The 12,246-nt window shown below is 40.5% G+C and overlaps 3 protein-coding genes across 4 annotated transcripts in view; 1 reads left to right on the top strand and 2 right to left on the bottom strand.

Moving 5' to 3' along the window:
- Positions 1-4,121, bottom strand: part of LOC133969981 (tubby-related protein 1-like) — a 31,544-nt gene extending 27,423 nt beyond the window's left edge. For both annotated transcript variants that reach the window (XM_062406756.1, XM_062406748.1), the window contains exon 1: positions 4,023-4,121. The gene's annotated coding sequence lies outside the window, so the exon portion shown is untranslated. The remainder of the gene's footprint in view (positions 1-4,022) is intronic.
- Positions 458-4,007, bottom strand: LOC133969998 (adenosine receptor A1-like). The gene is made up of 2 exons (XM_062406777.1): positions 2,282-4,007; positions 458-1,636 (listed from the first exon to the last, which is right to left on the bottom strand). The coding sequence occupies exons 1-2, from the start codon at positions 2,695-2,697 to the stop codon at positions 988-990; spliced, it is 1,065 nt and encodes a 354-aa protein (XP_062262761.1). The 5' UTR covers positions 2,698-4,007; the 3' UTR covers positions 458-987.
- A 2,797-nt stretch (positions 4,122-6,918) lies between the features above and the next one.
- Positions 6,919-9,366, top strand: LOC133973812 (adenosine receptor A1-like). Its single transcript, XM_062411874.1, has 2 exons — positions 6,919-7,507; positions 8,388-9,366. Exons 1-2 carry the CDS (start codon positions 7,152-7,154, stop codon positions 9,022-9,024), a joined length of 993 nt encoding a protein of 330 aa, XP_062267858.1. The 5' UTR covers positions 6,919-7,151; the 3' UTR covers positions 9,025-9,366.
- The last annotated feature ends 2,880 nt before the right edge of the window (positions 9,367-12,246 follow it).

Genomic DNA, 12,246 nt, shown 5'->3' with positions numbered 1-12,246 from the left:
AATCAGCATTTTCTGGCCCTGAATCACGAGAAGATTCTGCAGCATCACACGTTTCCTGTAAGTTCTTGTAAAAGTAAGCAACTTAAACACGCATTATTTTTTCATAAAGTGCCTTTTTGAAAATGTTTTGCCATTTTATAACTGCTGTAAGATTGCATCAGTAGAGAAGTAGAGCCCGACCGATATATGGAATTTTGACGGCCGGTGCTGATACAATATTAAATACAGATATATTGGGCGATGTATATTTATTTTAAAAAATTGGCAAATATTGCTAAGATGCTGTAATCCACCCCCTTTAACAAAGAAATGTAACTTGATATTTTACAGTTTAAACATAAACTTAAACCATAATTAACTATAAATAAAAATAAAACATATATAGAACTTTAATAGAAATTAAATTTAAAAAAAATTCAACATAAAAAGGAAAGATAAATGCACAACTTTTCTGCATTCTGCAAAATAAGTTTATTTTTGATATATATATGTTTTTTGTATAATTTATGCCTGTGTATCAGCGATACAATAAACACATCAGTAAATATGAAGATTTGTACAACTTTGAAATAAATGCTATAAAAATAACTTCAACAATCAGTTTGTGCGGACACACATGGTTAACATACAATAAGAGGCAGTGAAGGTAATTTCCAAGAGTGAATATGAAGAACTGGAACTTAGGGAAAACAGAAACAGCAAAAGAACAGTGATATGAAACTTGGAGTTAAATAGTGAGAGTTTAAAAACAAGAGCTTTTTAAACAAGCGGAAGTTCATATTTGTTCTCCTGTGCGGCAGTTTTTACAACACACAAACAACCCCACACCCAAACACCCACACACACTCTAAAAAGATACGCACACACATTCCTAAACATCAGCGATAACAAATGCCTCAGTGCACATGCCTAAATATATTCATACTTTCTTCAGTCACTCAAACTTCGCCCTTAAGAACAGAGACTCACAAACAGTGAACTCTGCCTTTATTCGTCATTGGTCCCGCTGTTGATGCTGTGATTGTTGTTCTCAGCAGAACCGGACTGGGATCCTTTATTCTCAGTCCCACATGCGATGAACCGTGTCCAGATCTGCCGGTACGCTCTCCTTATCTTCTGTATTTTGAACGCATACACCACCGGGTTCACAGCCGAGTTTGCATGAGAGAGCAGGATGCCAACGTGAAAAGCAGTTTCGGGGAGGTTCTCAGAAACAGTGAAGTAAGCGATGCAGTTCATGATGTGGATCGGGAGCCATGACAGAGCAAACAGAGCCAGGACCAGAGCCAGGGACCCGGCCAGCTGCTTCTCTTTCCTCAGGTAGTTCAGAGATGGTCTCTTAAAACTGTGGCCTGGTTTCTCTCGGAGGCTTCCTCGGATGATGTAAAACACCAGGCCGTACAAAATGGTCATAATCAACAGCGGTGTCAAAGTGCAGAGGAAGAAGTCAAAGTAAACCAGGTATGCCATGGGGATAACGGATGTAAACTGGCACACAATTGTGGAGTTGAAGGAGAAAGGCAAGGTTTTGTTGTCATACCATCCGAGCATGGGAGCAAAGCTTAGCGGTATCGCAATAAACCAACATGCTGCTACCACAAGCCACGAATGTCTCCGCGTTACTGTCCTTTTGTACCTAAGAAGAAAAAGATTAATGATGAATGCAGTTAATGCACAGGGCAATCAGAACTCACATGGAAACCTCATGAAGACCTGTTGTTGTAGTGAGGTACAGGAAATAGAAACATTTTGAGAGTTAAGTTGAAATGTCAAGACAAAAAATTGAAGTTTGTGTTGTTTCTCATTCTGTATAGAAGCAGTTTTTTCAGCACAATACTTTAAAAGAGAGAAACAATTTTCTTGTTACTAAAAGTAGTTATGGGGTACAAGTTCACCTAGGCAAGGCATTTTGTAGAGGCAGTCTTATGCATTCGTATATTAGTAGTTTTATACATTCAAATTGAAGGTTTATTCTCAAAATACTGACTTTATCTCAATATGTAAAAATATAAAAAGTATATTTCTTCTCGGAATGTATTCGACTTCATTTGCAGTAAGCAAAATAAAAATATATATATCACTCCTTTGGTGTATTTCAACTTTACTATTGACATTTCAAATTCTTTTTCTGAAAATGTTTTAAATAAATCTTCATCTTCCCATTGTTTCTTATACTTGGTCCTAAAACCTAATATTCTATAAGAGCTGGAGTTTAGATGAAAGTGGATATGAATGTAAAACTCAGCTTTCTAGTGATGCTGAAAAGTAAAAGAAATCCTACCTGAGGGGGATACACACGCGGAGGTAACGGTCCACAGCAATAGCCGCAAGACACAAAACTGAGACCGACATCAGCAGGATGACCACGCAGCAGATGAATTGACAAGTGTGAAATGAAGTAACCATTCGTCCGTCCACCAGCACAGCCAGCGGTATGGCCACACAGCCCACCAGGAAGTCGGCGGCTGCCAGAGAGACGATGAGGCAGAAGGTGGGCAGCTGAAGGCTCTTACTGGTCCACAGAGCCAATATGACCAGCATGTTTCCCAGGCAGCAGCTGACAGCGATGAGCACCTCCAACAAGGTGTAGATCACTCTACCCAGGCTCATGGTGCTCTCTCTGTGTGGCTCCTGTTTGGGCTCTGGAGAAGTGTGTCTGATTGCAAGTCTGACCATGCTGTGCCGCTTATGACTCATCTCGATTCTTGTGCACACTTGAGGAAGTCAAGATGTAGAGGAAGCCAATCTACAGATCCATCTATTCACTGCATTGAAACCGGTGCACACAGTTGACACTAATTATCAGATGAGAGATTTGTTTTCAGGTGTTCTAGGGTTGTTTAATTATGATGGATTCGGGTCTAAATAAGGAGTAGCGACAGCATTGCACAATTTACCAGTAAAGATCATTTCAGGAACCAAGCTAATTCTGAGCTGAGGAATTATTTTGCCCTGGCCCATATCACTAGTAGTGTGAGTAGAAGTGTGGTGTTATACTGTGCATGTCCTCGTACAGGCTCACAAAGTCACCAATCTCACTTCCTTGAACAATCCCCAGTATTAGTAAGCCACAAAAACAAAAGAGACAAGCAAAGGGACATAAATAGATCTCATTACTAATACAAAAGAGAATCGAATGTGATAGTATCAAGCCAGAGTACCCCAAAGAGCTATTTGGATGAAAATGTGTCATCGAGCACGTTGATAGTAGCTTTTGTTAGGTGGGGGAAATGTATGGTGTTTAAATATCACATCCTTATAGCAACTTTCAAACAAACAAACAAACACAGATGAAAACACATCCTTCAGTGGAAATAAAAAAAAACGCAGAATGACAACGACACAGCCAGAGTCATAAAGAACCATCTTCATCAACAGCTGGAGCAGAAAGTCCTGACGACATGAGAGAATTGGTGCCAATTTGAAGGCAAAGGGTGTTCACACCAAATATTGATTTATGTCAATTCCACTTTGAATGGAGTTATTGTTAAAGTAGGGCTGAGCTATACGACCAAGAGTTATATCCAGATGAAAACTTGATGAATAACATCAGTCCATAGAGAAATAAATGTCACATTAAAGACAGATGTTTGCTCCTGAGTGAAGGTTTGGGCTTAAATGATTAACACTTGTTAAACAGCAAACATATTTTACACATAGAAGGTGTAAGCAACATATCAATATATTTTGTCGGATAATAATAAATATAAATATCTGTGTATTACCTGCATATTGTCACATGTGGACAACAATAATATTCCAGTAAATCAGGAGGCTTGTGAAGTGCATTTTGTCCATTTCACTTCACGACGAGGAAACACAACTGTGTATTTTACATTTAAAAATTGTGATTTTCTGCATGTGTGTGTGTTAGCATGACATTAGCTGTTAGCTTGTTATTGCCAGCTAGCAGGTGAGCTAACGTCATAGCACAGATTAAAAGAAAGAAAAACACTGAATCCAGCTAAATGTCAAGCTAACATTAATCAGCCGTGACAACACGTGAGTTACACATCACCCACCTTGTGTGTGTTGATGTCCACAGGTGACAAGCAGCAGGTTGACACGTGGTTCAAACTTGTGATTCCTCCAAGAACCTCCATGGTTCCTCTCATCTAGTTAACTTCTCACCGTCTGCATTAACTAGTCCCGCACAACAACAGCAGGGGGCGCTATCTGAATAATAATAATAGTAATATTAATAATAATAGTAATAATAGTAATAATAATAAAACTGGTTCATTTATTTGTATAGCACTTATCTAAACAAGGTTAAAAGTGCTTCACCGGATGAATTCCAAAAGACAAATGTACAAAATTACAGGAATTCAATTCTATTTTAAATACCAAATCATAACATATTGAGGTCGAGACCTTAAAATTTAAACCAAATGTATCTTTCTCTCTTTTTCCAGATTCGAAGTAAAATCGTAGCGATTCTTTCTCATCACACTTAAGATGACGAATGAATCAGTCTCTAAGAATTATTATTACTTCATGTAGTAGTTCCTTTTTGCCCTGGTGTGTATGTGCCTAAATGAAAGATCACACCTTGTTTGAATCGGGCAATGGATGGAATATTAAAATGCATAAGCATAAACTAACAGACAACATAAAAAAGCTCTCTGACTGGAGCAACACAGACTTTATCTCATGGGCACCGTTTGCCCCTGTGGAGGGAATGGATCAGTACATTTACAGTGAAAATTCAAAGCCACTTCCTGTTTATGTTTTTGATTGCAAATTGATCTGGACACTTTTGGGAGGAAGATAAGCCGATATTAGAGAAACTAACAGACCATAGCAGGAGAATCAGGGTGAAATGATCTTTTAATTAAGCTGCGGTGGTTTGTGAGGACGTTGAAAATCATTTTCCGCTAATGTGAACCGGTAATGGAAGCTTCACCGTTGTGTAATCTCTGCGGCAAATGCACAAGCGGATCCCTGCAAGACTGTAATCACATTCACTGCTATTCAATTGTCAGTTAGATGCTGACAAATGAAAAATATATTTTGGCACCATCAGTATCTCGGGTTGTATCAAATCAACTGGCAAAATAAAACCACAATAGCAGCAATGGTTTTCTTGGATCAAGAGGGGGGAATTAAAGGGATAAAGAAATAGATAAAGTGCAACAGTATAACTTTATGACCCCTGATTTAAATATGTTTCATACATAGGCTACTACATATTCAAATTTTTTGGGACGTTTGATATTTACAGACACAATAATGCCTTCTACCACTTGAATGATGAAATCATGCTGGAGGACCGAGACCCAATTTGACTGATTCAGCGTCTGCTGGCTCACACTCAATGAATACACCACAGTCTGATAATATATATTGACAGTGTCTCAAAGCAACATCCTGACTCATTGCTTTCTTTTAAAAAAAAAAGACTCAAGCGATCAGACTGAATTTATTTACAGGCAGATCCTGAATATGCCTCCTCAAGTAAGTGCAGACCATTTCAGTGATTGCTTGCTCAGTCCTGCTCGCTGCCAAAGTCTTTTCATTCTCAGATGGACAATTACATTAAGTTTTTGAAAGTAAGTGAACCTTTGGAAGCCGTCTGCAGCTAAAACAGCAGAGAGAGAGAGAGAGAGAGAGAGAGAGAGAGGGAGAGGCTGGATTTAAAATGTGTAGAGAACAGTAAGAAGAATAAATGTGACTTTAAAATTTAATGCAAGCCAGTGAGTTCGAGAATAAACATTAATTGATTATATTTAAAGAAAAATATGTGACAATGTGTAAATTAAAACAGAAATGACAAAAACACTTATGTTTTTCGCACCATATGGACAGATTCATAATTAAAAGCTTGGATTTAAAATGCTGCAGTGTAATTTGTGGCTACTGATGGTAATGGTTGTAACAAATGATGAATTACATAGAGGCTACCGGCGAGTCTGTCATTACACAACTCCAATCATCCCTAGGTCTTTCAGGTATTGATGTAGTATTATTAAAATAGAACATGTGCAATGTGCAGCACGGTTGATCCATATGAGAAAGGAGAGACACTGGAGTCACATAAAAGATGATGAATTCCAACATAATCGACCTGCGCATGACACAGGCTCCAGACAAGGAGATGGAACAGAAATTCATTGCAGCAGTAAAATCTATATATATATAGTAATGTGGTGTAGTACACAGGTTGGGCCCATTAAAGGAAGCACTTGCAGAACCTCTAAAGCTGACAGCATGTTAAATTTGCCAGATTTTTCCCGCCTTGGGGACAGTCTCTGTGTTATTCCCTGGGAAATCAGTGTAGGTGAAAAAATGAGAAAAAAAATTAAACGTTTAAGAAAGGGATAAATAAACTTGTTTTCTCTCTTGGCCGTAGCTTTTCGTTGACAAACAAGCCAACTAAAAAAAAAACAGGGAAGGGCAAAAAAGAATCTCCTTGGTGGAGGTTGACGTGATAAGCTGTGGTTTTATTGACCTGTGACTGCGCAGGAAACAAAACGTTTTATCAGCGTCCCTTTATCTTTGGTGATAGATTTGTGTGCAGATACACACCGAGCAGGATATTGTGTGGTTGAGGACAAAGCTTGTCAGGGCTGTGTGATGGACTAACACTATTTCTGACGACACGACTGAAGTCTTGCACTTTCATCGACTCAACAACATGCTGATGCTGAAATGTTGTGATAAGATCAAATCAGCTCTATGTTCCCATGTTCTGCTGAACACGTGTCCTCTTTAACATCCTTAAAGAAAACACCAGCATGCTGTCAGTCTTTATCTAAATAAATAACAACAATGAACACTTAAAGACTCAGCAGCGATGCAAATATTCTGAATGGGAGTGGAAGTCCTGCTGCAGGGTGCTGCAGAAAGCAGAGTCCCTCCCCTCGATTTTATGACTCGCTCTTTACAGAGTAGGGAGGGAGTGAAAAACAGAGAGAATGTCACGCTCTGGTATCTAGTCTTGCGCGGAGCATATGGAGGATTCATTCAGCATCCCGAAGTGACACTCATTGTGTACATGTGTGTAAAGAATACACACCTTTCAGCCGAATCTACACACAATGGAGGATGTTTCTGATCTGAGGCAAAACCCAAAGTGGAGTCAAGAAGTTTCAACAGACAATTTGAATTTTTTCACAATCTGACCAAAGTGAGACCTTCGATCAGTGAGAATGTCTTCCTCTCCTGGCATCAGGGCTCGGGAGAATGTGGACATGATGTACATCTCCATTGAGACGGCTATTGCCCTGGCCTCTGTTCTGGGGAACGTGCTGGTGGTGCTGGTGGTGTGTGTGAACCGGGCTCTCCGCGACACCACGTTCTCCTTCATCGTGTCTCTGGCGGTGGCTGACATCGCCGTGGGAGTTCTGGTCATCCCCCTGGCCATCATCATCAGCCTGGGATTCAACACTGAGTTTTACACCTGCCTCTTCCTCTCCTGCCTGCTGCTCATCATCACCCAGAGCTCCATCCTCTCGCTGCTGGCCATCGCCATCGACAGATATCTCAGAGTCAAGATTCCCATCAGGTGAGGAATCGTCTCAAAACCACTAAGTTTGAAGGACTTTAGCTTTACTCAGATTCTTAACATGAACCAAGGAAAAGAGAGGATGTGTTTGTTTGTTGTTGTTCGATGGCTAATGTAATGACGTCGAAGTATCTGGAACAATAAAATATTCATAACTGATATCAGTAACATAATCTCTTGCTGGTGATGATTGCTTCCCGTCAATTGGAGGTTCCATTTGCCTCGTTTTAAAATAAATCATAGGTAATGCGACACAAAATCTTCAAAATGTCTTAGTATTCCTTCAGAATAAAGATATGGTAGTCGCTTAAATTTATGATAAAACCCCTGAATTTTATGATGAAATTGTTTTCTAAAGTTGCCCCAATAAAATTGTAGAATAACATATAGTAGTAGCAGTAGTCATAGTAGTAGTAGTAGTAGTAATAGTAGTAGTAGTACAGAGAGCTTCTCACCTCACTCCTTCATTAGCCGTAGTACCACAAGTGTTAATGCACATTTTATCCTCCAGCGAGTAAATCAACAGGAGGCGTTTTTTAGCGTTGATGCCTGACATGGCACAATATATTATTGCCTGGTTTGAAGTATATCGATGGGCTGCCCATCAAAAGCTTTTAAGCAAATGAAATGGTTTCTTTCCGCCTAGATTCCTGACATAGGCACAGATTGTGCAGGGATCTGGCAGCTAACCATGCAACTTTGTGTTTATCCGTTGGAACCTGACGTCTACAGCTTGCACACAAGAAAAATGCTTTGGAAGAAAAATCAAGGGACTGGCATTTGTTCATGGAAAACTACTACAGTTGTATGTATATGTGTATTAAGGTAATTAAAAAGTCTTTCTTCCTTTCCCATTCGACATGTGGTCGGTTTTCTCCAGGTACAACACCATCGTGACCCAGGGGAGAGCCTATGTGGCCGTCTGTCTGTGCTGGATCCTCTCCTTCCTCACTGGGTTGGTTCCAATGCTTGGCTGGAATAACCGTGAAGCCCAAGGGAACCTCAGCACTTCCAGCCAAATTGTGTGCGAGTTCACCACGGTCATGAGGATGGACTACATGGTGTACTTCAATTTCTTTGGCTGGGTGGTGGTACCGCTGACCATAATGATCGCCCTGTATGCTGAGATCTTCCGGGTGATCCGGCAGCAGCTGAACCGACGTGCGGAGGCCACGTGCGATGGAGAGCGGTACTACCGGAAGGAGCTGAGGCTGGCCAAATCCCTGGCCTTGGTGGTCTTCCTCTTTGCCGTGTGTTGGCTGCCGATACACATCATGAACTGCATCGACTTCTTCTGCCCAAAGTGTGACATACCCAAGTCCGCCATGTACGTGGGGATTTTCATGTCCCACGTGAACTCAGCCCTCAACCCAATGGTGTATGCGTTCCGGATAAAGCGGTTCCGAATGACACTGGTGCAGGTCACTCGGCGTTGCATGTTGTGTAAACCTGCAGAGCCCACCCCGTGCCCCAACAGATCACCAGCCCTGACGAAGAAAGTGGATGCAAACCTGTGACGAGGACTGGAGGTTTTCTGAGTTCATCTCTCACAGTGTTCATCACTCACAGTGAGACATAGCTGTGATTTTGGGATTATGTGATATTGGGAATATCAACCCATTAGCAGAGACACCAAAGCACTCAGCTGAGTCATGAAGCCAATTAATTTTTGACTCATTCCCATTTTTCGGAGAAAATGATTCTGCCATCAAGGAAAACAAAAAAATCCCCCCCATCATCCATCGTTCTGCATTAATACGTTTTCTCTCAAAGTCTTCTTAATCAATTCATATTGAATTATCATATGTACGTAAACATAAGTAATGCGAAAAGCATTTCATGTTCAAAAAGCTTGTCAGTTTGTTGTACGGAATAAAATACATGTAAATGCTAATCTTACAATTATTATTTCATAATTACATTCACAACACTTTCAATACATTTTGAACAAGTCTGCTAACAAGGCAACAACTCTGTGTTTGAATTGAAAGCTAACATACTCACTATGACAATGCTAAGTAGGTATCAAGTTTACTAAGTTTCTTGCTATGTTAGCATGCTAACATTTGATAATCAGCACTAATCAACTTTAGTTTGCCCTGTATGTAGAGGCTGGCATCATTTCACGGCAACTTAAAGAACAGTTGTTAAGATATTTCAGTCAGGCTCAAAGTGGTGGATTGGCTGAGCAACAGGGTGCTGTCATGAATAAAAAATAAGATGAGGTTTCTTGCATTGAGTTAGTTTGCAGAAGCTAAAGCATCAAACATGCATTGCTGCTCCGTTTACAAAGCTAATCTTCCGTTTTGACAAAAGTTTGAATACATTTTAAAAGATTGAGTCAAAACATTAAAAAATTGCAAATATATGGAGGGAATCCGAAGGAACTTTTTACGGCAACTCCATCACACAATTGTAGAGGAATTTTGGTCAGAACCGAAAGTGGTGAATTGACGGACCGACCCGGTGCCAGCATGGTTAATATAGATTTTGCGCAAAAGTAAACCATGAGCATCAGAGTCCGAATGGGAAGATGCATTGGTCGCAAAGATCGATAGAGAGCAAAGTGTGTTTGTATTTGCTAACAGAGAGAAGGTGAGAGGCTTTTCTTGGAGAGAATATTAACAGTGAAGTTACTGAACCAAAATGAAACAACACACTGGCAACATCGAAGCAATTCAGCCGTCAGTCTTAATCACAGGATGCAGGCACCTCTTCGGCTAATTCAGTTTGTTCCGGCCATATTTCAATAGCTTTGGAAGGGTGATGAAAAAAGGGCTCAGAGGCATTTGTGTAAATTACCCACAGAGCATTAGACCTGACTTGATTTATTCATCCTCTAAACTCCAAAGCTTCTGCTAAAGCTGTGCAAGTTCTGCTTGGTCATCAGTTTGAGTTCCGCCTGATTTCACTCACACCACTTCCAATCACATACATAAAGGCACTCAGTGGAGCGCATACCTCTGCAAAGGCCCAACAGTCCCCTTATAGCCGATCAAGCTGCACCAAATTGCACACACACCTCGATATTAGTCCCACGATTGAAGAATTTTGCATTATAAAAATGGTGAAAATAAAAACACCAAGAGGAAAAGACGCCCTATATCGTATTGTTAAAGAAAGTCATTCAAATCTCTGGATTATTTAAAATGATTGTTCTTTACTTGGCTCATGCACCTTACACCAAGTTTTGTGGCAAGCCGTTTTTTGCATAACACGCTGACTAACAAAGAAATAGACTTGAGTGAAAACCTAATCTCCTGGAGGTGAAAAGGGTCAAATCTGGTTTGGAGATTGATGTTTAAATGTCTTTCGATGTGTTTAAACCATCAGGGTTGTGTAGTTCCTGACAGCTCCACAATACTTGTTGAATTCTGTGCACCCTCTTTCTCTCTGTGTGTCCCTGCCACACAAATACATCATTGGGCATTATACCATCTGTCACCTTCATCCTCGCTGAGGGATTTGAAACTGCTGAGTGTGGTCTAATCCCCAGCCCTCATCTTAGTGAGGTAGGTGCCACGAAACCGATCTGGCATTTACTTCGTCCACACCTGTGACTGGTGGCCTACCGAATTCTGAAGAGGCACAAGCATGATGTAGGTGTGGAGACCAAAGCCAGGAGTCTGTATTTTTGTTTTTGTTCCTAGTAATCTGCTCTGAGGTAAGAACTTTCATTTTCATTCTCAGACAACTGCAAGAAATTTGTGAGGTTTTAGAAACGACACAAAGGGGATTATGCTTCGGTGATTTGAATATTCCCATAGCACTAAAGGAAACTTTAATTTGCAGTACCAAACCACAATAACATGGTCGATACCGATGAAGCCGAGGCCGGCCAAGACCCGGAGTCTCCAGAGACAGAGATGGAGGACGAGGAGCAACTCTTGCATCACTTCACTGCGTACACCGAATCTCGGCGTGCGAACCCTTGGGAGCAGTGGACCTTCAGAGAGAAGGCAAACTATTACATTGACCGCACCTTCCTTGTGATGTTAGTCATTTTCCTGTTTATGGTGCTGGCAGAGTTTGGCTATAAAATGTGGTATGTGACGAACGTGGCGAAGATTGCCGAGTTTGTGACGGAGTCATTGGTCTCTGTGTACGAGTCACTCTTCACGCAGGAGAGACCGGAGGAGCGGGCTGAACTGTAGTGAGAAAACACCGCTGTGCAGCTTCTGCTAAATATCCCCGGCATCTGTGGGAGGATGTCTTCAGGGGATGTGGTTTTTCAAAGGCCCAGATAATAATCGATGTATAGCCACATCTCAACTGAAGAGTCAGTGATGCAAAAATCATTTATCCACTTTACTTTTGTCACTGAATGAATTGAAATAAATTTATGCAATTAACTGAGTTCTTTTTTTGTCCTTCTGTACGCTAAACCCAAGATATGTGGCATCTCCACTTCCACCTTGTGCTTCTTTGTGCTTCTTTGTGCATGTTATTGTACTTTTAGAAATGTTCTATACATTTGTCTTTATTAAATACAATTTAATTTCAAATTAGTCTCAGAGCAGGTAGAGAATGTCAGTTAGCATGTGATGCAAAAGGTATTTAATGTGAATGGACAATAGAGAGTTAACTTAAAGGGGAAATACAACTCAATCAACTTTAATCATTAACCACACACTTTTAATGTATTTTTTAGGCACTGTGGTTCTTACTAGATATCATTGACTTAAGCACATGAAATCACTACAGTCACTCCTATGGATTCTTTTACTGGTCTCTGAGTT

The sequence above is a fragment of the Platichthys flesus genome, chromosome 2 (genome assembly GCF_949316205.1).
Source record: "Platichthys flesus chromosome 2, fPlaFle2.1, whole genome shotgun sequence".
Taxonomy (NCBI): Eukaryota; Metazoa; Chordata; class Actinopteri; order Pleuronectiformes; family Pleuronectidae; genus Platichthys; species Platichthys flesus.
This window is presented reverse-complemented; position numbering and strand designations above follow the sequence as displayed.

Coding starts and splice junctions, on each gene's coding strand:
- LOC133969998 (XM_062406777.1), bottom strand. CDS start 2,697: ATGAGTCATAAGCGGCACAGCATGGTCAGACTTGCAATCAGACACACT. Junction 1,637..2,281: donor CGCGTGTGTATCCCCCTCAG/GTAGGATTTCTT, acceptor TTTTCTTCTTAG/GTACAAAAGGACAGTAACGC.
- LOC133973812 (XM_062411874.1), top strand. CDS start 7,152: ATGTCTTCCTCTCCTGGCATCAGGGCTCGGGAGAATGTGGACATGATG. Junction 7,508..8,387: donor AGAGTCAAGATTCCCATCAG/GTGAGGAATCGT, acceptor GGTTTTCTCCAG/GTACAACACCATCGTGACCC.